General features: G+C 36.1%; 1 protein-coding gene across 6 annotated transcripts in view; it reads right to left on the bottom strand.

Annotated features, from left to right (window-relative positions):
• The window catches only part of LOC119673259 (RNA-binding protein Musashi homolog Rbp6), a 318,684-nt gene that overhangs the window by 31,800 nt on the left and 259,696 nt on the right, over nucleotides 1-27,188 (bottom strand). For all 6 annotated transcript variants that reach the window (XM_038084516.1, XM_038084514.1, XM_038084515.1 and 3 more), the window contains one exon: nucleotides 11,331-11,379. In XM_038084516.1, the coding sequence (XP_037940444.1) occupies nucleotides 11,331-11,379 (49 nt within the window). The remainder of the gene's footprint in view (nucleotides 1-11,330; nucleotides 11,380-27,188) is intronic.

A 27,188-nucleotide genomic window follows, 5' to 3' on the forward strand; every position in this document is an offset into this window, starting at 1 on the left:
GCTCGTGCATAGTTAAAAAATATGTGAAAACACGTCATTTTCTGTTAAAACGAATGTATGAGCACTTTTTAGTTGTTGTTGTTTTGACTTTACCTGCTGTGGTAGTGTTGTTGCTGTTGTTGTTGTTGTTGTTTTCCTATATTTTTTATTGGGACTTTAATGGCATAAGCGTACCGAGTTCCTAGTAGCGAGGACCAAGGACAGACATAAGCACACTTAATATTAAAATTGAAATTTTTGGCAATTGTCGTTAAAGCAGAGCCTCATGCATGGCCCAGCGCGATGTGCCAGCCTGTAACACTGCAAACTTCAAACGAGTGAAGAAAAAATGCCGAATTATGCAAAAAAAAAAAGAGAAAAAAATAGGTGGAAAAATGGAAAAATGAAACATAACAATATGAAGAAAAATAAAGGTTAAAAAATAAAAATAAAGTACCAAAAATAAAAATGAATGTGAATGCGAATGTGAAGCAGCGACGGCAATAACATGCATGACTGTGCAATTTTTGCCGGTGAGTCCTGCGGGAAATTTTTCACCTTTTTCATTTATAAAAGCCGCTTTCGACCACACATAAACGAGATTAACATCGTCTTTTTTTGTTTGTTATTCCCAGATAACTTTCCCTCTCCCTCCCTCCGGGAGAGAAACTCGCGCTCTCCTCCACTCCATACAAAATTATAAATATATTTGAGATACAAATTTTATTTTAATTTCTTTTCGCATCACAATTTTTGTCAAACGTACCGCTTAGCGTTTGAGTGTAGAACTCATAATGGCCACTGAATCCCACAATTGCAGCTCGCGCTTCAGCAGCTTCGAAGTGCTGCTATCTCGAATCTGGAACGCGTTTGTTTGCCTGATTGTACGGTTCGCCTAGTCCTTGCTTTTGCCGAATGTCATGTGCTCCTGTGCTCGGAGCAATTTATTTAATCGCGTAGCTTAAATTGCAAAAGTGAAACTGCTTTTAATTGCATTTGCGCGTCCATTAAAAGACGCTTTTGTGCAAAAACATGGTTACCTTTACGTGGTCATGACTTGACTCGGATGTGGACAGGTTTGGCTTGCTTGGGTTGCTACATGTTCCATGTTTCCATTCCATGCTACCTGCTGCCTGCTGCTTGCTGCTTGCTACTTGCTGGCAGCAGGTGTTGTGTTTGTTTAATTTTTAAACTTGTGCAAATAACTACTAATCCCGCTCCAACTTTGTTGACTTAGCTTTTTATGGCCTTTCTTTTTTCTTCTATGAGAGAATTTGGTCTCGGAAACTGCTAAAACTGCTTATGGCATTGCGAAATTTTCCCATATTTTTTGTGCCGCGCGACTTCAATAAAGATTTTATTTTGTTACTAAATTCGACTACTTTCGGAACGTGTAGTAGAATACTTATTTATTTTTTATTTTCTCTACTTAGTTCTAATAGTATTAACTAACTTAGTGGAATTAGGGCAGATGGCATCATAAAATTCTGAAATGTATTCGTGTGCATTTTTATTACTCATACGCCATGAAGCCCGAAAATGTTTAAAAATACTTGAATGCGATTTTTTCAAGTAGAATACTTACTCTAACAATAAACAAATCTTATTGTTTATAATTTTTACTACTTTTACAGATGAATTACTTTTCAAAAATATTATTTTAGTATAAGGGAACTCATGCCGAAGAGGTCATTAAAATATTTTGTGAAAAAAGAAAATTATGTTTACTCTATTTTAATTTCTCACAGTAAATGAAATTATATTAAAATAAAAAGGTTAGTGGACCTAGTAAATATTGTTATGGTTATTGTCAAACGTGTCGTTCAAACGTCTTAAAAACATGGGAACTCCAACAGAAATGTGGACTGCACTTAATATTTGCGGAAAGGTAGTATCTATGTAAAAACCGTCTAAAATATTAACTAAACATATAATATAGAGTGCATCAATTATATGGAAGTAAATAAAAATCTTCAATACTAGAACGTTAGAATGGCTGAATTTGAAGTCAGAAGAATATGCACATAACTGTTAGTCTGGATATCCTAACAGCTAGTTTTCGGAAAGGATAGTGTTAAGTCGTTGTAGTTCTGAAGTCACACATTATTAAAATGAAAATTAAGTGTTTTGTTAAAATTGCTGCTTATATGTTATAGTTTCATAATTGTAAATAAGAGAGCGTACTTACTACTACTACTCTTACTACTAGTAATCTAAAAGGGATGGGATGAATCCTATGTAGGCTGCTTAAGTCCCTATTTTGACTCTTTTTGGTCCCTATTTAAAGTCATTTTGTTTCTTCATGTCACATAATTTGAGTTTTTGCGATACTAAACTATTATTTGCATTCAAAAATTTAATTTTGTAGAGCTTGGTGAATCGATACGATTTACATGTTATTTATTTATTTATTTACAAAGCACTAATATATGGTCGGTGTTATTTTAATCTTTTATTCAAAAAAAAAAAATTTAAAACAATTTCAATTTTTCATTTGCTGAGATACATTGTCTACACATTCAATCAAAAATGTCTCAAAAATTTTTTATTTCAATAACTTAATTCGAATACTAATTGAATATTCTTTATTATCATTTCTAGAAGGTTCTTGTATTTAAATAGGTTCAAAAATTGAGATAGTCTTTAATTGATTTTTTTGAAGTTTTTCCAGAAAACTTAATTGTCTAGTTTTTTTCTTATATATGTTCTATTTCCTTACAAACATTCTTGTCAAAAAAATTTGAGAAAGTTTGATTTTCCAGAAAGAAAGCAATCCACATCTGATTTCAATTTGAATTAAGGTTTTTAAATAAGCAGTTTTGGAGATATTAGGATTTTTAACTTAAAAATTTTTTTGGTAGCATTTCCTTTCATATTTTGCTTCTTGCACCAAGATAAAATCTACGCATATATGATTCTTCGTTAGGAAACATCCTGAATATTAATCATACTTTTACACGTTGAATGGATTTCGAAAAAGTTAATATCAGAAATCTGTGCTCGAGATGCGAGTCCTCTTATTTGAAATAAAATGCTTAATAAAATTGTTTCAGCCAAATCGAAAGTCAATAATTTAGTCAAAAGCTGTTCCACTAGTAAGATAATGACCCATTTGCTGAGGTCGTCAGTGTTTAACTTTAAAACTGCTGTTGAGGTTACTTCAAAATATGCAAAGTTAAATATGGAACCGGCGATGCAAAAAAAAGTGCATTTTACCATTGCATATAAAGTCACTTGCTGAATCCATCGGTGTACCAGCAAGTGTGTTAGTCCTCTGTCGGAATCGATTTTATTCTTATTTCAATTTTTAAGAAATCGCAGATAATAATGTTTAAAGGCTGAAAGTTTTTTATTGGAAGAGTTTTTTAAAACTTACTAATAAGACGATAACCTACGGCATAATGGAAAGTCATATACATAATGATCAATATTATGACGTCAACTTTATTTTAAAGAGTTTATATATCATTGCCTCACTAAAGCCAGGAGAAGCCAAGAATTTGGATTTTATTTTCTTTTATTTCAAAATGATGTCAGGATTCTTAAGGAATCAAAAAACTTTAAAATATTAAACTGAAATATTTCTTTATTGAAATTCGTTAATTGCTTTGGGAAACAATTAATGACCTTACAACACAATTTCAATTATTTTTTAAATTTTCATTACTTATATTAATTAAATTTGAAAAATTCATACGAATACTTTATACACTTTAAGCCACAGGGAAATATCATATAATATTGAATGAAGGAAGACAAGACAATGCAAAAGGACTGTAAAGGACTGTAAAAAATGTTCGTACTGCGCTGAACTTGAAGTATCCGAAAAAGTATTTGCCAAAATTGAGTATCCTTAAACAAGTGTACGTTTCCGCTTATGTGGTATGAACTCCTGAGAATTATGTATCTCATTTATATAGTACATATTTTTACAACTTTTCTATTTCTATTTCTACTTTATTGTTTATTGTTTATTTTTTGTTATTTCTGTTTCTGTTTCTGTTTCGGTTTATATTCTTATTTGTGATTTTAATATCTCTTTTCGGTTTTGTTTTATGAAGCATTTTATTTTGGTGCTTTGCTTGCTCCTCCTCGACTTACACATGCCGCTGGTATCATATATCATCTGCCGCTGTGCGATATTTTACAGGCTGTCATAGTCTTAGCATAACTTAAGTTGACAATCACCCACACCTCCGAAGACACATATACGGGAATGAGCATGAGTATGAGTACCGGCACTGGCAATGGAATCAACTTTTAAGTTCCATTATTTCCTCAAACTTGCTGCAGCAAGCGTTTTTCTTTCCGATGCCTTTTTTGTTTAAGGAACTTTTTATAAAGAAGTTTTTTTTTCTTCCTTAGAATATTCCTAGGGTGCACAGAAGAAATTTTGGGAATGTTCTTGTAGTTATTGTGGTTGTGTGGTGTTGGTGTTGCAGTGCATTGCAAAAGTATTTGTCACAAATTAAAGTTATGAAATTGTTACTTCATCTACTAAAGTTAAATGAAATAATTTTGAAAAGTTTGTGTCGAGCGATGCCTGCTCAAAATCCTTACCATGAAGATCCTCAAAACAATTCAAGATTAACAATTTAAGTTTTCCATTCATATTTTCCAGATTCTGCACGTGAACTTTGTTTGTTTGCAGTTCTCCTAGATGCTGAACGCTGAATGCTGAATACTGGATGTTGGATTCTGAATGTTGGTTGCTTGAAGTTAACGAATTCAAAGAGTTCTATTTGTGGTCGTGACGGTATTTGTGGTAGAAGGTGGAGTTGAGTTGAGTTGGAGATGGGCTTATACAATTTGTTAGATAAACAGCAAACGGAGTTGTCTAATAAATAAAAGCGTTTTCCTTTGCGACTATGACTATGACTGTGACTGCGACTGCGATTGCTATTAATAAAATGGCACAAAACTATGCCAAAGTGAAATGAAAATATGAAAATGATAAAAAAAGGATTCTACTCCCTTGTTTTCGTTCGAACGTATGGCGCTATAAATTGTTTACGTTTCAATGTTTTGGTGTCGATATGGCTAGACAATATCCACCCGGTGGCAAATAGCTTTAGTGGCTCTGCACTTTGTAGCGCATTCCTGATAGTTGATAGCTAGGAAAGATGTATTCGTACAACATAAACATACACACGTATGGGCACTCATAGATACTATCGAAAACAAAAAGGTTATGAAAATCTATGAAGATTCACCAATATTTTGTGCTTTGTCTCGACTTGGTCAGTGGGTTTTGCATTATTTTGAAATTTATTGTCAATTTATGGTACACCACAATGCTGGCTTCCTGTGTGCAGCAGTAGCAGCAACAGCACGCTGTGCTACACCAGCGCTGGTGGTGTAATGTTGGAGAAGATGAGGACCAAATAATGATAACCGATAAACGATAACCTGGCGTATGTTGTGTGAAAGTTGCAACATGAAACAGGCAAGGTACAAGGCAAAAGGTAAAGAGTGCATGTACGAATATTGACATAAATGACGAATGAGCAACATGAATTTCCTGTTCATCGATTTAAGGACACATCAGTGTAAAAGGAAAACACTTCCTGCCAATAACGATATTCGTGACCGGATATGTGTATTCCTTATGTTTACGTGCACATTTTTATAAGGCAATCTACTGCAAGTACGTGAGTAAACTCCTAGGTGTAAATAAGTATTTAATATAATTTACTTTTTTTAAATTGTGGAAGGTTTTTTTTTTGCTAGCGGAAGGAAGATGTGCCAACTCGCCGCTTAAACTGTCATTGGAGTTAGTGTTGGTGCAGTGGCAGTGGCAGTAGCAGTAGCAGTTGCCAGTGACAATGATATATATTCGCAAATAAACATAAATGATTTAAATAACAATGAATATAAAAATGATAATAAAAATGAAAATAAAAATAAAAATAAAAGTGTATGAAAATTATAAGACGAAACAGAGAAGAGTCTATGAAGCCCGGTCGGGCCAAGCCAAGCCAAGTCAAGTGAAGCCAAGCATTTCATAAAAATTGAAGGGTCCATTTTACGCGTAGAATGAATGACACGAAGAGCGCACATCCACATTCATTTTGCAAAAGTTGACATTTTCGTTTTATATTTTGTAGCACAGTGTATTTTTCATTTTTGTTTTGTTTTAATACTTCTCTTCTTTTTTATTCCGCATTCAGTGTTTTATGTTCTATTTTTTTTTTTATTTTGGTCGTTCGTTTTATTTTGCTGTCGTACAAATTGACATGTCGTTTCAATTGGAGTCAGCAGCACCTGTACGTAGCACAACAACAACAATAACAACAACAACGTAGCACAGTAACATGAGAAATAGCATCAACAACAACAACAGCAGGCCAAAGTTAAGGCAGCAGGCAAAGGTTTCAAATCCAATAAGATCGATGTTATATGCTTGATGAGGGAGATATGAGGAGGGACAGTGTAACATGAAAATGGTGTTAAGAGCACAGTGACAATGTGTCAAAAGTAATTAGGCGCACTATGTACTATATTGCTACAAACATACAAGCATATACACAATCACACACACACACATCTCTGATAGAAACAAACCAAAGGTAAAAAACAAAAACAACAACAACAAAATACATTTGGAATATGGCAAACAGAACGTTTGTGTTGTCAACCTGTGCAATGACAGTGACAGGAGTAGCAGCAGCAGCAGCAGCAGCAGCAATGGCAGCTACAAGTCCAACAAAAACAACAGTCAATGTCGTTGCGGATGAATAATACGAAGTGGGAGGTGGTGTAGGCGGCGGTAACAATAACAGATCTATTGAAACAAAACAAAAAAAAATGCATGACAATTACGTAGGGAAAATTTTTTTAAATTTTTTTCCAATAAGAAAAAAACTCGATGAACAAGTATAAAAAACAGAAGAATTAAAAAATAACACTGAAGCATTTTTGACAGTTTGACATTCGCGCTGCATAAAATAGTATCGCGTTATGACAATAATATTTCACCTAATTGAGCTCAAGAGAACCTTTCAACATGTTATATGTGATCAGCTAAAATGAAGTTGAAAATAGAATAGAAAGGTGCTAAAGAGAAGTTGAAAGGCAAAACTATAAAAGAATAAATTAAAATTTTATGAAGGGTTTGTGGATTTATGTGCAGTTCTGGATGCTGTCACCAAACCCAATTATCATTTCAACACAACAATGCCTGCCAACATTCGGTTGTCAAACAGAAAAAAAAGGAGCTGGCAACACTGTTTTATAAAATAACATGTTATTTGAGTTGTTTTTAATTAAATGCTTACTAAAATGAAATTTGTGTACTTAGTATATTGCAAAACGAAGAATTGCTTAGAATGGAGAATTGATTAAAATGATAGTATAGAAACGGAATATTAGGCTAGCATTAGTGAAATAATAGTGGTCTTTATTGAAAATGAATTTCAATCTAATATATATTGCACATTCTTATTACTTCAGATCTCCTGCTATTTTTTGGGTAACTTCATAATTCTATAAGTGAAAATGTCTGTGGATTCACAGCGCAAAATTTCACCAAGTGATTTTCAACGTGTTTTACGTAGGCCAATTTTTTTACCATTAAGAGATTTTTGAAGAGATCGAATCAAATAAAAGTCAAACGGTCGATGGTTCGGGCTGGACAGTGGATGCATCAAAACTTTTTAGCCGAGTTACGTCAAATTTGTTCCCAGTCCTTAAAAATGTTGTAGTCTAATAAAGTAATGATGGAACATTACTCCTTTTCCATTGATCAACACCGTTTGCTTTTTCTTGATTGTTTTATATGAGCGGTCGAGTTGAGATCCGAGCAGTTCGTATGAGAATTAGAATCAAAAATTTTTAACATTACATCAATAGTGGAAATGAAGAGAAGTAAATGAAGAGGAGTACAACCTAAATTAAAGCTTTAGAATGTTTGTGTTTAAACTAAAAAATTATATTTTCTAAACATCTTCTTTCTTGTTAGTGGAACTAAATCTCATTTTGTAAACATATTTCTATTCGTTCAAAACAGGATATAACAGGATAACACAATTCGACTTCATTTATCAAGGTAGTCTTCTTGAAAACTAACAGAATCGTTTTAGCGCTTTTCTAACATTTCGATACCTCTTTTGAATATTGTTTTATATTTGGCGTTAAAGTATAATTCAGTTTCGGTGATCATTTTCTCATCGAAGCGAAATATCTTTCCCTGTGAACAGGTACTAATCGTTGTAAGTTAAAAATAATGTAAGACATTTTATATTTTTAGATATTTCAATGTATCTATTGCCTTAGGTTGGTTTGTTCAAAATATACTTTCGTATTTGTAATTAATTTCCTTAATTTTTCTTGGAACAATTAATTGCAAATTGCATTTTTTTTCAATGGAACACAATATGAATTATGTCCTCTAGGACCAGATAAGAAACTACAGCAATAATCTACTTACAGGCAGACTCAAAACATTTTAAAAGCCGTCAAATTATTCAATGGAGTCTATTTCAACTTTTACGTGGTGTCTTTATTACGAATTTTATGATTATATTGATTTACACAAATGCTGCACGCATCATGCGGATGGTGTTTTCATATAAAAGGCGTCATAAAATATAAAAACCATTGAACTTAATCATGTACTTGTGACTTTCAAAAACAAGGCATATTCTTATAGCCAACGAAACGAAAACTGAAATCCAAATAATATAACACACTCGTATTAATACTTGAATATATTTAGTAAAAAATTCTGTATCAGCACAAAATAAATATATTTTCTACATACAATTCTTGTGAATATAGTTATGAAAAGTGCTTTTTAAAAGCACTGTTGTTCTGTTTATTAGAGTGTACAGGACTGCTTGTATCTGAATCCTGAATCTATAATGTAGAAGAATTTAGTAATCAACATATCAAGCGACGATAAGGATTTGAAGGACGATTAGATCGAGATGGATTAGAAGGACGATTGATCAGGACGATTAATCAGGACGATTGATCAGTTACGGACGATGAAATCAGCAAGTACGCCACCAAAAACTAGCGGAAAAAAAATAAAAAAAAAATGGATTAAAAGTTTAAATTATGCCACCAAAAACTAGCTGAACACGATAGATAGCGAAATTACCGTAATCTCGCCCACATAAGGGAGTAAAGGTTTTTCCATAACCAACTCCAGAATAAAACAAAAGGAAAGGAAGGATCATAGGTTTTTGGTATGTTATATATGCATGTAGATTGAAGATTATTGATTATTATAATTTAATAAAACGTGAGAATTATTTTATAATAATTTTAACATATATTTTGTTGTTGTTGTAATGCGCTGGTGTATCTATGAGGATATATGAATATAATTAAATTTGCAGTTTACTGCTTATTCTTGTTGATACAATACATGTATGCGTTGCGTATTTGCTCAAGTAACAAGTTATTTTATTAAATGATATCAAGGATTTATTATAATACTATGTACTTATAAAAATATTTATGTTCTTAAGGTGTTTTTAAGTAATTATTTCATACTACATACTTAGAGGGATTGTTTGATTGTTATGTATTGAGTATTTTTCTTACTGAAGTGATGTCACAGGTCAGTTTTTTAAGATCGATTTCTGATAATATAATATAACATCAACGATTCTTGCAAAAAGAATATTGTAGTGAATTCTGATAAAATTTATATTAAAACAAGAGTTATGTTAGTTTGTCAAGAGTTATGTTAAGAAGATTATGTTATTAAATTAGGTCAAGAAATTAGGTAAAGAAAATAATTTTAAAAACGGGCTTACATTATTGCATTTAAAGCCTTAAGAAATTACATAAAATCAGAAATATACATATATAAGTATGGGTTTTTTATGTAATATTATTAAAAATATATTGATAATTGTATTAATTAGAAATTTATTTATTTCATTTATAACTTTTTATTGAAAAATTTTTATTTTTCCCATACCTTCATTATTGCATATATTTAACTTTTTTCGAAACAATTTATTGTGCACTTTGATTGGATTCAAGGCATATGTTTAATATATTAATGTACTCAAACTTACGTTGAAACATGAAATAATCATTATTAAATCATAAGTAGCAAAATAAAATATGAATTATCGATATTGAAAACTGAAATCCCTCAGTGTTTAAAATTATATCATTTAATTAATTTTATTTAATATTCATATAAGGACTTCAACTCAATTGAGTTAAAAGCAGATTAAATACTTAAGTTTTTTTAATGTTGATTATATTTAAAAATATTTACTTTGACCAAGAGCAATATTTTACTCTTAATAGAATTATAAAATGATTTTTTCAATAATAAATTACTTTTTTATTAGGTTTTAAAAGTGGTAAAAATGTATATCATATAAAAGTTTCAATGCATTTTGATGAATTTAAGAGGGCCATATAGAGATGTAATATTTTGAACTGAACGAGTGTAGCACATATTTTGGTTGCACTCATAAATTTGCTTAACTGGTGTCTACAATCTCGAGTAATAAAATTTAATTGACGCATATCATAAAGTATTGATGAATTGAAGAGAGCCATATATGGATGTAACATTTTTGACAGAATAAGTATTACACATATTTAGATATGAGTTATAACTTTGCTTAAGTGCTGTTCACGATCTCGAGTAACAAATTTAGTTATTGAGTATCATGGTGCAACGGTCATACATGAAGCTTTTTCAAATTTAAAATTAATGAGCGGCACCTCAGACTGATTGGGATAACACCATTGCCTGCACAAAAGCTAAAAAATATATGCCGTGTCGATCAAAAGCCAGAACTAAGGAGCTACTTATGCTGAATAGAAGTGGCATCTGACTTGTCACACGTCTCTCACTAGGCATTGCGGAGTTAAAAATCATCTGTCGAACCTAGGTATTACTAGAGACGATAGCTGCAGACTTTGTTGCGAAAAAGAGGAAGCAGTAGAACATATTTTGTGTTACTGTGATACTCTAGCCAGACTCAGACTTCGGTACTTGTCCACTACCTATCCACTTATAACGGATTAGGCAACATCTCTCCAAAGGACATTATGGCGTTCTTAACTGCTATGGAACTATGGTGGGTACGTAACAATAATCCTTAAAGGATGCAGTGACGTGGTGAGAAGTTCCCAACCTGTTTTGAAATCTAAACTAATCTAATCTAATCACAGTCTAATGCAATAACAACTAAATACATTTTTCTGCGATATACCATATATTATCGTTGGTATTTTGAGTTCTTACTATAATACTCAATTGCTAAGCTTGTTACTCCTCAACGTGAACACTATAGTGGAGTAGTAATACAGCTGTTGTATATCTTTTGTAACGACTTATTGAAGAAGTAGAGAATGTAGTTAAAACTTACCTCTGTGTCGGTTGGTCTGCTTATCAAACATGAGCATTGCATCCTCAATCTGCAATTAAAAAAAAAACAAATAATATAAGTATATAACTAAAAATTTATTTTATATATTATATATATTAATTGACAATAAATTGTTAATTTAATAATTCAATGAATTTGACACTTCGCATTTAACAGTTTCAATTCATAATTTAAAAAAATTTTTAGTGCATTTTAATTTTTATGATTTACTTAAATTTGAACTAAGCAGCTAACCCTCAAACACCATAAAAAATAATTGTTAAATAATTCTTGACATTTGCAAAAAGTTTTCTCTAAGTGTACAAATTTGTATGTCTGTCAGTTTGAAGTACACAAACAAGTTCCACATTTAAAGTTTTATTTTAGTTTTTTAGTTCTGCGCTGTGTGCAATTTAAAATATGAAACAATAGAACAGAAATTATTAAAAGAAACTTTATTGTTGTCTTGCAGAGGCAGGCACACACACAGGCACAGACGAACACATACACATACACAATGCCTGGCAGCAGCAGAGACAGAGGCTCCTGATTATGCAGCAGCGCTGTTTTTGTTACTGTGTTATATTTTTGGCTTTCAGCTTTCAGCTATTGTTGTTTTTTTTTTTAGTGCTCGTTGTTGTTGTTGTTGTTGTTGGTGATGAATGTATATGTAGTGATGCCCTGAAAAGCAGTAAGCGAACTCATCTCCTTGACTCATAACCGAAATGTTTATTAAAAAAGATTTGCGCTGAATGTAGCTGCCATCTGTTGTCCTCATTTAAATTTTAAGGAGCAACAGCAAAGTACCAACGTTCCAGTACGCTCGAATATCTACTTGCGCTACAGTAAGACCACAACGAATAAAAATTGGAATAAAATGTATGAACCCATGGAAAAAGCTATGAAAAAAATATCACAAAATGAAACGAAATGCAAAACAATAAAGTGCAGAAAAATACAAACTGACGCGACGACAGCAACAACAATAACAACAATGACTGCCATATTTCTCCAACCAAGCAAGTTTATTGTTTCCATCATGAAGTCTTGACGAAATTGCTCCAAAGTAAAGTAAAGTAACGTAAAGTAAAGTAAAACAAACAAATCTGGTATACAAGACATAGCAGCGATACAGCAGTGTAACCGTGGTAGCGGCAGAGGTAGAGGCAGAGGCAGAAGCAGCGACAGTGCCTTAGCGAACTTAAATTGAAACAGAAACTGTAACAGTATCAGGCATGGCAGCAACAGCGACAGCGACAGAAACAAACAGTTAGACACAGATTCGAAAGGAGCTTTAAAATAAATGGTAATAGTGGTTGATGATGACACCGCGCAGCTGAGGGTAGAGGGTATAGGGCAGAGTAGCAAAAATGCAAAAATGCGAAAAAAGTAAGAAATCAGTATAGTGTAATAAAGCGTAGCGTTGGTAGATGCGGAAGCAACACAAGTTGAAAATAATATCACATTTTTATATTGAATAATTTTGAATATTATCCTTGCAAATGACAGCTGGCGAGGAGGAAGCGGAGTCAGTAAGCTGCACATGTCGCATGAGTAGTTCAAGCAGTCGACTGTGTAAATGAGATTCTTATTTTTATATCATCATAACAAAATCTAAGAAACAAAAAGGCAAATACAAAGAAGTAAAATAATACAGATAAGTATGTTGGCAAGGCAGGCAGGCAGTCAGGCAGGCAAGCGGGCAGTGAGGCAGAATCTACAAAGTGCTGTGAAAGCGCAATTGTCAGATTTATATGCGCCAAGAATGTAACTGCTTCGATGCTTTTTTGTTGTCATTATTATTATAGTTGTCATTATTATTGTTGTTGTTGTGGTTGTTGTTGTTGCTGTAGAAGTAAATAAAAACATTCGGACAGTGAAGCAGTAAAACAGTGAAATGAAGTTTCATAAAAATTCACTGCCATTTCTAATAAATTTCACAAATACACCAAAGTGAATGTAGATAATGCAGTTCGCCTGATGGATTGCTGCAGCTTAAGACAAAAGCCCATAGCACATTTGTTGTAAAGTTACGTTTCGTTCCTTCGTTGATACTCATTAGGACACTTACCGTGCACTGCTACATTATTTACTTCATTGCCCCCTTTACACACACACACACACACGCATTCGTTCGACTAACCCAGCAGGAAATTTTCTTCAATGTTTATTACAAGGCAGATTATAAGTTATATATTAAAAGTTTAGATATAAAGTCAAACAAATATATAAACAGTTGAAAGAGTGTGTTTTATATGGTTGTTTGATAGTTTAAAAGATCTTTCATTCTTATCCAAGAACAATCTGACAAGCTGTCAAAGAAGTACTTCTCTAAAAACCTATTTCATCTGGAGGCAAAAACCGGAGTATGGCTGGTTACTTTCTATAAAACGAAGCAATAAAAATTGAAATATTTTTTACACTTAAAATGAGATGAAAATATCTATTTGCCTTTTAGTCGTTTTCGGAAGCAGAGCTTTTAACATATACAACTAATTTATCTTGAGAATTATTCAATTTAAATGAGATAGAAATCTAAGTCACATTGTCTTTTAGAGATCATTAGTAGCAATCGTTTATTATGTTCTGTACACTTTTTTCGTCTTAAGAGTAATCTAAATTTTGCTACGAATAGTCAAACCGGGTCTCTAGTGGAGTTATCAAGTTAGGAAGCACTAACCGCACTTGATATATGAGACTGGAGAAGTATGCACGCAGCAGAGGCGTCTGAAGAGACATGCTGCTTCAGGCCGAAACCTGGTAATGGTTGGCTAAAGCCATTTAAACAAGTAAATAACTGTTTTGAAATAATGTTTGATAATACTCATGATTCGAAAATGAAAAAAAGAGCAAGTCACACCAAACAAAAAGTTGAAATCTTTTAAATTAAATTGAAAAAATTGAATACTTCAGACACCTGATCCGACTTTAAGCTATTATCAATTCCAAATACTTTCTGGGTATTCGTGTCGTACGTGCTGGCGCTATATTTATGATTTTGTTTTTGTTTTGTTGGAAGCCTTTATGAGCTTACGTCTGTGAAGCGCGCGTTTTTGCTCGTAAATTGTGGCAAGCACATTTATCCTGCAACTTTATGCCCGGCAAGTGCAACTTTACTCGTTACATTTTGTGAGCGCACTTTTTTATGATTGTAGTTTCGTAATTCTTGCCGTGACCAAACATTAAAGTGTTTACGACACCAAACCAACGGCAACTGCGATATAACTCCAGCCTGACTTGGCGTGCTCGAGTTCCTTCTCTGTGGGTTATAATGAAAATGACACGCTTTAGTTGCCACATGACATCACGTTCGGTAATTTTTGTTTTACAACAATTTTTTAGCCTTCGCTTCAGTAGCCGAAACTAAGCAGTAAACTCGCTGGCTCATTGCAGTTTCAGAGGATTCTGACTGTTGTGACTGTTGTGACTGTTACTGTGGCTGAGGCTGAGGATATGACTATGGCTATGAATGCGATTGCAAACCAGTTACTTGCGCTACTTAGTTGGCTTTCAAGCCAACAACAGACCAACAAACGGACAGACAAATCGACCTATGTTCCAAAGCATGCTGCTACGTGCAACACACATTAGTGTTACGCTAAGGAATTCGAAACTGTCATTTACGGTTATGGTTAACACTTGTATGTGCCAGTATGTGTGTGGCGGTATGTGTATGTGTATGTTGAGAATGAAATAAAAGTCTTATAACCGAAAGGTCCTCGAAGTGCTTAAGAGAAGAACTGCACTTAGTACACGACTACTAGCACTTATTGCATTTTTGGTTAGACCATTGCATCATAGGTCAAAGGATCATGGCATTAAATTTCAAGCATTTAATTTGCTGCACCAGTTAAGCAAATAAAATTAACAAAAAAAAGGGAAATTCCAACAAAGTGCTTACATCACATGTGAACATTGTTTATTAATTAACGCATAAACATACAAACTTCCCCTCACCCCTTCGCGCTGCATCCATTGTTGTTATATCCGCTAATTAGTGGCGCGTCATGTGGCGTTGAAAATTACATGAATTGCATAATACAAAGCGCCTAGTATGGAGTCTACGCTCACCTCCAGCCCAACAACAGCTGAGCAGCTGACCAGCCTTAATGTGGAGCACTGCAGTAGGCGGGGCAGCGCTGTGGCTCCATGCATTCATTGACAATTGTTTAAAGTGTAAAACGTTAATTATCTGTGCGTTGTACCAAAAATCCATTCACTCATCAATGTGGATTAATTCCGCGTCCAATTTGGGTTTCAATACTCTATCAAATTGTTGATAAAATTTTCCATATAGATGTGCATTATGATGTGCTGTCGAGAGCGGTCGGCGAGGCGCCTAGCAGGGAGTATAAGCACAAAGTGACAGAAATCAATTAATTTTTTGCTGCTTCAGTTATTTCGGTGTTGTTGATGTTGTGGTTGTGTTTCATCAGAAACACAATTCATAGCACAATTGTACGGGAGCGGTTTAATTGATGGAAAAAGAGATCGATTTGGAACTATCGATAACAATTGCAAAGGATTTTTGTATAGTTTCAGCAAAAAAATTTAATGGAACAAGCTCATTTCATAATACGGGACACCTAATGTAATGAAGTGCCACCACAAAAGGAAATCATCAATATATTGTAAAAGTGCTGGAAAGTAATTTATTACAGGTATTTGATCCATATGCTTCGAACCATATATGCGCAAATGAAATGAGTGAATATGTCACTCTGCAATTCACAGATCTTCACAGATCTTTTAATTCCATTTCAAAATATACCATTAATGAGTATCGAATTCAGATATGAAACTAGTGATTAATATAATTTCAGATTTGTTTAGACCAAAAAACTTTATGAGATTATTGTTGATGACCAGAAATACTTGTATATCCGCCAAGTACTAGTATTCATTCTTTCCAAAGACTGATACAATCCGAAAAGTGAATGCCACAAACAAGGCTTGGGTATCTTGTAGTGAGTTGAAGTATCTTCTTTAGCAAGGTTTGTCAGTTGTTTTCTTCTCGTCGTATCAGAAACAAGTTGAAAATTTCTATGATTTTAGGCTCGCTTTGGATATCAAATGATTATGGGTTAGAATTTGAATGTCATAAAGTTTGGCTACGTCAATGTGCTAGACTTGGATTAATCATATGGACGCTATATTACTCTGATCAGTTCAACATTTTTTAAGTCTAATATTAAGCATATATATGCGTTTGCTAAACCGTTTGACTGATTACATACTACCTAACCATTCTTACAAAATATTATGGATATGAAATCCCTCTCTCTCTTTATCTCTTTTTCTCTTTCTCTCTGTATCTTTAATTATTTTCTATTTATATCTTCGTTAAACAGCGTTTTTTTCTAAAAACGTCTTGTGCACTCACTAATTAGTTCGAAAGATTTTATATCATCCAACTTTTCGTCTATAATGCTAACAAATAAAAATGTACTATTCTCTCTCTCTCTCTCATTCTTTCTCTGCCCAACCCCTCGTCTATCTCTTTAACTTATTTTTTACCTTTTTATCTATCTTCTAATGTTTTATTTGTAGTTCCTGCTGCTCTTTCTTAGATATAGTGCAGAACGAGTCTAGTCCCAGTAAATTTTATACTATATCGTTGTGTCTTTTGAAATATTTTCTTAGGTAAATCAGAACTATTAAAATGCTTTAATTATGTCAGCACTTTGGATATATTGCATTTCTCAAGTGAAACTTTAAGTCCTCAGTGGAATATAAATCACTCGAAATCTTCTGTTATTCTGTTATTTGATGATGGAAGTTAAGAGCTTCATGCAAAAAAAAAATATATTCTGGACAATCTGAGTTTCACGTGCCGTTCATGCTTTTCTTATGCGTTCTTCTGTGTTATCCCACAAAATATCCTCCAACAATTTAACTGAAGCACTGCCAAGTATTCTAATGATTAAATTTTGTTGCTGCTCTGGTGATCCCCAGACGTTTTCAACCGCAACTGTACCAGAGTCAGCGTTGAGTTATTAACGCAATTATCATTATTTTATAATTATACTTATTATAATAAATTTTTTTATTCCTTTTAATATTAGTAGGTTCTCGCCACTGTTGGTGCTGGCATTATCATCGTGAATGCTACTGTGGTGAATGTTGCTGATGCTGCACACAATGTTTGCTGATGAAGCCTTAGCATAGTCACTGCAGCAAACTTTAATTCTATTAACAATCATTAAAATTATACTCACCCACACGAGAGGAAATTGTGGGGGCCAGTTTGGTGGCAATTGAAATATATGCAAACCGCAGCATGAGTGCGGAGTCAGGTAGAAAATGGGGCAATGGAACAGTAGTGTCGGCGGTGGATGTAGTAGAAACGGTAGCGCTAATAGGCAGGAGAATATTTTATTTAAATCAGAATTCATTAATTCGTCATAATCCACAATCAGGGCAATTTTAAAAAGCCATCAACGACATTGCGTCAACCAAGCGTCGGTGCTAACGCCAACGCCAACGCCAACATCAATGCCAGGAACAACAACAACAACGAAGCGCCACACGCATTTGCTTTATTAACGCCGCCATTACTGTAAGCGTGTTACAGAATAAAATAAACGTTACGTTAACAAACGAACGTAAGTACGTAAGGATGTGAACGAATGAAACGTAAAACGAAAGCAGAGAAAAAAAAAGTTTTGTTTTGTATGGGAAATGCAGTGAATTACATATGAGAATGCATGAAAGCATATGAATGTATGTATGAGTGTGTGTGTGTGTTTATATTCACGTATGGGATCACGTAATTACGTATTCATGTGTATTGGTTAAATGTTAATGACAGTTGAATAGTTGAATAGCAGCACATATCCGCACAGTGTTGAGTAACGAAATTTATGCGCATTTATTTAAAACAATTAAATTTACTTTAAAAGTTTTAATGCTGCTAACAAAGTTTCTGTAATCTCGCAAAATCCCTACACGATAATAACACTCGGAAAAAACACATTAATCAGTGTTGATGATATGAATGCTTTCTATTGTTTATCTTCACTGCGGCCTCTACCACTACAACTGCCACTGCCACTGCCACTGCCATTACCATTACCACCACTGTCCTTTCGGTTTCTGCCATGTAAGCAATGTTAATGGCACAATTTTCTTTGTTTCTTTCTATTAACTTTGTAAGCTATCCCAAATGTGTAATTGCCAAAATCGCCCAACTATCAAAATATGATGTCTTCAGCTCAATGCATTAAGAGCGTATACGATATACACGCAAACTTAAGGAAATGTGGTTTCCATATATTACGGTTCTATGCATTGATGTGTGTATTGGTGTGCAAATAATGACTTGAACGAGCAGAGTATCGACCGCACAACAATTTTGATATCTCACAGATTTATAAGTAGTGCCTAACATAGTAGCATAGTAGCGTAGCACCATAGTAGCGTATCAAAGTAATTTCACTTAAATCCCCAGCGATTTTAGACATACCTACTACCTACTGCCTACTGCCTATAACTTACTATCGCTAGCACTCATATTCATACCATACCCTACGCGCTTTACGTATATATTACGACAGTTAGATGAATGTAGCGACAGACAGACAAACAATCCATTTAAATGCTTAAAGACACTCAAACACTGAAAAAGCCGTTTGATTCAATTCATAATAAGTGCTAGAAGTTAGCTCCCGTCCCACGTCCCACGTCCACGTCCATGTTCATTCCTCACTGCTTTGGTTTTTTCGTAGTTGTGGTATTTTGAGCTCGTTAACTGTTTAAGGGTGTAAGTGTGCTCAAAAAGTGAACGGTACTGTTGTGTGCTGTTGTTGTTGTTGTTGTTATTGTGCTACTGTTTTATTGCCGTAACAGAATAATTTTTGGTTATTCATCTTTCTCTTTGCCTGATTGCAACAATTTATTCTGTCTTCTGTCGTCGGTTGCCATGTCACAGTGCGGTTGGCCAGAAGCCTCATTTATTCTGACTTAAATTTTGTGGTGAAATAAGTAGAAACACAAAAAGAAACTCAAAAGAAAGCAAAAAATATATTTCCACTGATAAATGTGGGTTTCTACAAAAGAAATAAATGGTCAAGTTTTTTTTTTCTTTTTGTACTTTCTTTTCTGATAAAAAGTAATCATCAAGTCCAGCTTTGACTTACATTAAGCTTATCATATGTTTTTTAAGTGAAGTTATTAAAACAAGGGAAGCCTCTAGAAAAAATTACCACCAAAAAAAATTGATTCTACATAAAAATATTGATTAGAAAAAAGTAAATAAGCCAAAGGATCCAGACACATACAAAGTCCTATATAAAACTCCAATAACTCCAAATAAAATTTTACTTCAAATACTTAATAATGAGGGTGTTAAAAATATTCTCATCAATAAGTAGACTTACTTTATTTAAAAAAAAACTCACATAAATTTTGATATTTGCATGTTCATAATAATATTGGGTCAGCTTATAACAACCCTGTTGTGGCAAAGAGCGTAGCTACTATACATGCTTTGCGATAAAAGCAGGTAGTGATCGAAGCTGATGGCAGGGGAACTCTGGCTTGAGTTCTCACACACAAAAATACAGCAATGAAAGAGTGACAAGCTAATGAGATTCAATGGATAATAGAATCCCCTATATCAATTACGGTTTTTGTTGACGAGTCGTGAACAGAAATTATTCAAATCGTTGTACAGCAGTCTGGTCAAAGCTGTTGAACTCGCATGCTTCAAATCTATAAATGTAGACTTGATACAAAGAAACATAATGGAGAAATGTCTACAATAATATCAACTCTCACAATTCCATTGGTCGACAAGAAACAAGCCCATCGCAGCTATTGTAGAGTGTGTTCGATGACATATGAAAAGAAATATCAGAACAGAGATATAAAAATAAATCTAGACACAGCTGCCAAGCTAGTTCCAACATCACTATTTTAGAATGTCTTTAATGGTATTCCAAAAAAAAAAACATCACTTGTTAGATAATGGGTAAATTGCTGACACCAAAATTAACAAAGGAATATGACTTAATTGAATTTAATCACACGTCAATTTATTTCAATTGATTTTTAAACCCTCTAGGGCCTATTTGTCACAATAAGTATGGTTATGTAGACAGTTGGCAGTGCAAACCTTTTTCGTGAGATATGGATTGATATAAGCACTATTGTGATAACATATGGTAGAATAGTTTAGAGGAACAAACTGACTAGAATATTTGTGAATTAAGATATCTTTAAGCAAAAAAATCTTATCGTTTTGATAAGTGGTCTTTAATGTCTTTAATGTAATAGAAGCGGCAATACCAGACATTTAAACCAATGATAACATATAGTGGATAGAAGTCGTCTAATAAGTACAGAACTCTAACAAAGCAGATGAGGAAGGTTTTATTTCTCTTCTCCTGGCTCTGCTGCAGAGGATACAGTAGTACTTGAAGGCAGCTCTTATTTGATTGACCTTTAATATAAGTCAGCAGAAAATAAGAAACATTCTTTATTAATGATTCTCAGTAGTTTAAAGGATATTAAAATAAGTTGACGTTTATTCTCTGATTTTCATTTCTGCAGATGTGAAGAAAAGCCAACTTAATTGCTAAATATGATTGGTAATGTTATTAAACCTTTTAAAGTCATTTTCATCGGTTGAGCACAAATCTGTAACCCAAATTACCGAAATTAAGTACCAATTCGATTTTAAAGCGGAGGGTGGACTAATAAAATTGAGTTCCAGAGCCATTGACATCGATATGAGTATGTGCTTGCTAATAACTTGGCTATCGTTTCGCAACTTAACCCAGCAGGGAGAGTTTGTAAAGTTTTTTCGTATTAAGTTCACGTCATAAAACAGATTTTTGCTTTTACATTTTTCGCAATCTTTTTTTTTCTTTTTTGGCTATAATGAACGCCCCAAATTGCGTGAACGCGCTTATGTGATAAGTTCAGCGGGTAAATGTGGTAAATGCGACCAGACACACATAGCACAAGTGTGGGTGGGAATGGGGATGGGAGTGGGAGTGGGAGTATGAGCAGAAGTTTGAGTTGAGCTAGAGTATGTAAGATTTTATGAGCTATCGCAAAATGGCAAAAGTTTAAAAGATTTAATAACCAATGAAATTTTAATGAAGAACAAACTTTGATATCATCTTCATTGAATTGTTCAAGTTGAAATAAAGTGTGACAGTTTCATTTTCTGATTTTCTGCTACTGAGCGAGAAATCGGTTTTTTATACTCGTATTTCATCCTTCATTTCTGTGCTAGTTGCAGTTGAATGTGGTTCGAAAGTGGTTATATAGACTTTTGATTGGCATAATAAAGTTTGTGGCAAAAAGATAGAAAAGGTAAAATAAACATTAACTAAAATTGCAGTCAAGAAGCAAAGTAAAGAGCGCGCATAAAAGTTCCTTAATGAAGAAGTCCTTAATGAAACTAACTTTCTAGTACTTTGGTGAAAAAAAAAATTGGTATGGAAAATAATTAAAAATTACTGTGTGCATTGAAAGTTAGGGTCTGTGGTAGAGTATGAGTAACTTTAACTTGAAAGGTTCTTAATCACTTTGAAAACAATTCAAAAAGTAAAGGTTCGCCAAAAAAGCAATGCATCAAAAATTGTTAAAAAGATTAGCAAAAATAGTTTTTACTAATTTTTGAAAATGTACAAAAGCACTTTATTTATATACTTACACTGTTACTTATACTGTTAGGATCACATGTTCTGTTCAGTATTTTTAAGCATGGACATGTTATTTAAACTTTCTTTTGTCTTAGTACAACATTTCTAAAAACTTAGTAACTTGCAAGGGGTGTAGTCTTAGATCGCCTCCTCGTGGTGCACCCTGGGTAACGCCAAATGATCTATTCCCCCCCTGGATGCTGTCCTCTTCAGGGGCTCCAGCATCCTCTGGTAACGACCGTTTTTGTCCTCGGACCACGCTTCTTCAGATCCTCTTTTTGTATTTGATCGCTTTGGGCTGGTGGTTACAGGTTTCTGGACCTAGCTGTCTTCTGACACGGTAGCACCGGGGTGAAACTCGCGTGTGAACGGCTCCAGGCTAAGTCTGTGGCTGCCTCCGTCCCGTTAAAACCCTGGCAGGCCTCAAGGTACGTTCTGCATCCGTCACCATTAAGTTGGTCGTGTAGGTTCGGTTGTAGCTTAGCTCCCGATTAGTTCTGGTCTGGCTCTGAGCACTTGCTCCCATAAGGACCTGTGCCAACCCTCGCATGGCCTCCCTGCATTTGCATAGATAACCATGGGACTTCTTTTTATCAGGAACTACACTTACGGGTGTCAGATAGCGGCTTTGAGTGGGGACCCTTTTAGAATGAACAAAGCAAACAAAAATTCCAATAAACCTTTTAAAACTCCTAACCCTTCAGGGGGGCGTTCAAGCCTTATAAGGCAAGCGCCTATTAACAACCAACCGTCTAGAGCTTCTGCTCAGGCGGTTCGTACAAGCAATGCTCCATCATTGAACACCTTGGCAACTGTGCCAGGTGGTAATGCTGCCTCCTGCTCTTCTGCTAGTGCTGCGGTCAAAGCTAATGCGCCAACCGCACCATCTGCAATTAGTGCCAACTCAACTTCTGGCACACGCTCCCACCCTAACCCCTCGACAAGGGCGTATAGGGCGCGAAGGTCAGCATATCGCATCCTCTCTAGGCTCAATGCCGCGGATCCTTCCTCGCTCTCAGAGAGCGATAAGGCATCATTAAAGTGGGCAAGGGAAAATGTCAATCTTCGGCCCTCCGACATCGCTTCTACCTCTGCACCTGCTCAGAAACGACAAAGGTCGATTGAACAGGCTGGGAAACCAATTTCAACTAGCGCTCCTAAGCGCCCCAAATTTGGTCCTCCGAGACCCCCATCGCTGTCTAAACCTCTCAGCGAAATAGTTAAAGAGAGCCTGACCTGGGCCATCATCGACGCTGGCAACAGTGATGGCACCATCTCTCCAGCAAACTGGAAGAAAGTCGAACGGGCTCTTCTTAAAATATATATGGAAATCATTGCCCTCAACCCTGGGCCATCTCCCAGCTGTGAAGACGCTGGATGGTACCAGGGTCATATTAAAATTATTGCCTGCTCAGATCAGCGCTCCGCGGATCTTTACAAGCAGGCGATCGAGAAGGTTGGGGAACTCTGGCCCGGCGCACAGCTCAGAGCTGTTTCGGTGGAAAATATCCCACAACGCCCCCGCTCCAAAGTGTGGCTTCCTTCGGAGCTTACTTCCCCTGAGGAAATTCTTTCCCTTTTAAGGGCCAGTAACACTGACCTCCCCACGCATAACTGGAAAGTTGCGAAGGTCAGTGACCCCAAGGGTGACTTTGTCGAAGCCGTCGTAGTCCTCAACGAAGAATCTTTAGCACCCCTTCAAGCCCGAAATGGGGTGATTCATTATGGCTTCGGTTCGGTCACTCTACGTGTTTACAAAAGTGACTCTCAAGCCGCTAAGCAACAACCTTCTGGGGGGGCACCTTCGGAAACGATCTCCGATGACGGAATCGGTTCCATCCCAGTTCCAATCAACCCCGATGTAGGAACTTCCGATTTAATCGGCACTCCTTCCTCCGAAGACGGAGGTAGCGTAATCTCGTCTTCCGAACTGGTCGGCGAGTTCTTTACAGGTATGGCGCTTTCCCGGGAGACCTCACCGATGTCGGATGAGGATGAACTGGACAGTACCATAGTTGAAAAACAACTAAGCTGTTGAAGGTCGTCCAAATTAACCTCCAACACTCCAAAACTGCTTCGGCAGCCCTTACCCTCCGCCTAGCTGAAAAAGGAGAGGACATAATGCTGATCCAAGAACCTTGGATTGTAAACAATCGGGTTTGTGGACTGAATACAAACGGCTATCGGTTAGTATTCACAGAAGGTCAAGGTAAACCAAGATCTTGCATTCTAGTAAAAAATAACATTAATGCCTTTTTACTCCCTAGGTTCAGTGACAATGACAATGTAGCCATGGCCATCGAATACGACTCCAAGGCCCTTTGGATTGTCTCAGCATATATGGCACACGATCACGGTGCCACTCCGCCACAGGACTCCCTCAAGCTTCTGGTGTCAGAGGCAAATAACAGGAGGATCCCGGTGATCATAGGAGCTGACGCCAACGCACATCATGAGATGTGGGGTAGCACAGATACAAACGAGAGAGGTGAGTGTCTATTTGATTTCATTCTTGCAGGAAACTTGGTGATCGCTAACATAGGTAGGGAGCCAACCTTCATGAACTCAATTAGAAGGGAAGTTCTTGATATCACCATGATTAGCGAGCACTTCTCTTATTTTATTACTAAGTGGTCCGTATCGCAAGATTGCTCCTTTTCTGACCATAGGTACATTAATTTTGATCTAAATTTTGTGGAGAACCCTGAAATGAACAGATCATCTAAACCAATAAATAGGAAACGTACTGTATGGCCCATTTTTCGAGCCAACCTGGAATCCAACTTACAGTTGGACCCTCCCACTATTCTCAACTGTTCCGATATAGATCGAGCGGTTGACCTTCTCACATCAGCATTTAGATGCGCCACAAATGCGGCCTGCAAGCCACCCGAATTTAGAGGCAAACCCAAACCTCCATGGTGGAACTTGAATATTGCAGACCTCCGAAAAACCTGTAGAAAACTTTTTAACGATGCTAAATCAACAGGTAACTGGACTCCATATAAAGTGAAACAAAGAGAATTTAAATACGCCATTAGGCGGGCCAAAAGGGCAGCTTGGAAAAATTTCTGTGGCAACATAGAATCATCTTCCGAGTCAAGCCGACTGCGCAAAATCCTCAATTCTACCCATAAGACACTCGATTGTATCCAGGCTCCAAATGGTCAATGGACCAACTCCAGTAAGGAAACTCTCGACACCCTTCTGGACTCGCACTTCCCAGGGAGTATAGCCTCTGATGCTGACTTATCAACTCAAATCAGCTTACCCCCTCTAAATAATCCTAATCCGTTTCAAGTGACCAACACTCAAATAAAGTGGGCTATCCAAACTTTTAAACCGTATAAATCTCCAGGTCCGGACGGAATTATTCCCGCAGATATTCAACAGGGTGAATTCGTAATCCTCCCCTGGCTTCTAAGCATTTACAACAGTTGTATTAACCTTATGTATGTTCCAAGCTGCTGGAGAGTGGCTCGAGTAATATTCATTCCCAAAGCAGGAAAAATAACTCACTGCAGTGCCAAGGACTATAGACCAATCAGTCTGTCTTCTTTTCTTCTGAAAGTACTGGAGAGAGTTCTTGATCTGCATATCAGGAACAAGATAAACCCAGCGCTCTTATCTCCATCACAGCATGCTTATACTAAAGGCAAGTCTGTCGATACTGCGCTTCATGCACTCATCTCGGAAGTTGACCATTCCATCTCTCTCAGGGAATACACACTTGCCACCTTTCTCGATATTGAGGGCGCTTTCAACAATGTCTGCCCCAATGGTATCATAAAATCCCTCTCAAAGTTAAATCTCGACAATAGTCTGGTTAAATTTGTAGAGGCCCTTCTCAAAACTAGGATTATCACATCCGACATCGGAAGTGTTCAATCCTCCAGAGCAGTCTGTCGGGGAACGCCACAAGGTGGAGTTCTCTCTCCTCTTCTATGGAACATAGCGGTTAATTCGTTGTTAAAACTTTTGGAACAATCCGGATGTAGTGTTATAGCTTATACGGACGACATTGCTATTGCCTCATCTGGCAAATTCCCCCAAGTTCTATCCAATGTTATTAACTCTGCGCTCCTCATTGTAACTGAATGGTGTAGGGAATTCGGTCTGGATATTAACCCTGCAAAGACAGAGGTTATTCTCTTCACCAGGAAATATAAAATTCCGACATTTTCCTTACCAAAGATAAAGGGCGTTACTCTAAATTTAAGTTCGAACGTCAAATATCTGGGTATAATTTTGGACTCTAAACTCAGCTGGAAAGACAACTTGGCTGAGAGAGCCCGCAAAGCGGTATGCGCCACCTACTGTTGCAGAAGAGCTATAGGTCGTAGTTGGGGGCTCAAACCGTGCATTATACTCTGGCTCTATTCAGCTGTTATCGAACCAATTCTTCTGTATGGGGCTGCTTTCTGGTGGCAAGCAACTGAAAAAGCATGCCACACCAAATTAATTGACAAAACTAGGAGGATAGCCGCACTACAAATCACTGGTGCTCTTCGCTCTACCCCCACGCAAGCTCTTTTCGCTATGCTTCATTGGTTGCCATCTCGGCTTCTGGTAAAACAGCAAGCCAAAATAGTTGCAACTAGGCTCAACGCCCTCTCCTGCTGGTCAAGAACTGATATAGGCCACGCGATCATACTGAATCAGGATCTGCCAACTCCCGTCTCTATTGACTACATGTGTTGTTACCCAGACCTAATTAGGGGGTTCGAATCTCTTATACCTAGCAGGGAGGACTGGATCCTTGAAAGAGCGATCCCTCTCCAAACGGTTGACATTTACACGGACGGCTCCAAAATAGATAAACGAGTCGGCTGTGGCATTTTCTCTGAAAGACTGGGTCTCAGCATCTCGCTCCGACTTCCGAACCACTGTAGCGTCTTTCAAGCCGAAATAATGGCAATTCACCAAGCTGTAAAATGGGTTCTTTGCAATCGAACATCCGATTTATCAATCTCAATTTTTTCTGATAGCCAAGCTGCCATCAGATCACTGATGGGCACCTCAGCCACGTCAATCACAACTCAAGACTGCCGTGCTTCACTAAATGACCTAGCTAGGTTTGTTAGGGTCAAACTTATTTGGGTTCCTGGTCACAGGGATATCACAGGAAATTGTAGGGCAGACGATTTAGCCAAGGCAGGTGCTCTTCTCCCTAACATTAACCTCTCTGATATAGGCGTCCCTC

Source organism: Teleopsis dalmanni, chromosome 1 (genome assembly GCF_002237135.1).
Source record: "Teleopsis dalmanni isolate 2A chromosome 1, ASM223713v2, whole genome shotgun sequence".
NCBI classification, from domain to species: domain Eukaryota; kingdom Metazoa; phylum Arthropoda; class Insecta; order Diptera; family Diopsidae; genus Teleopsis; species Teleopsis dalmanni.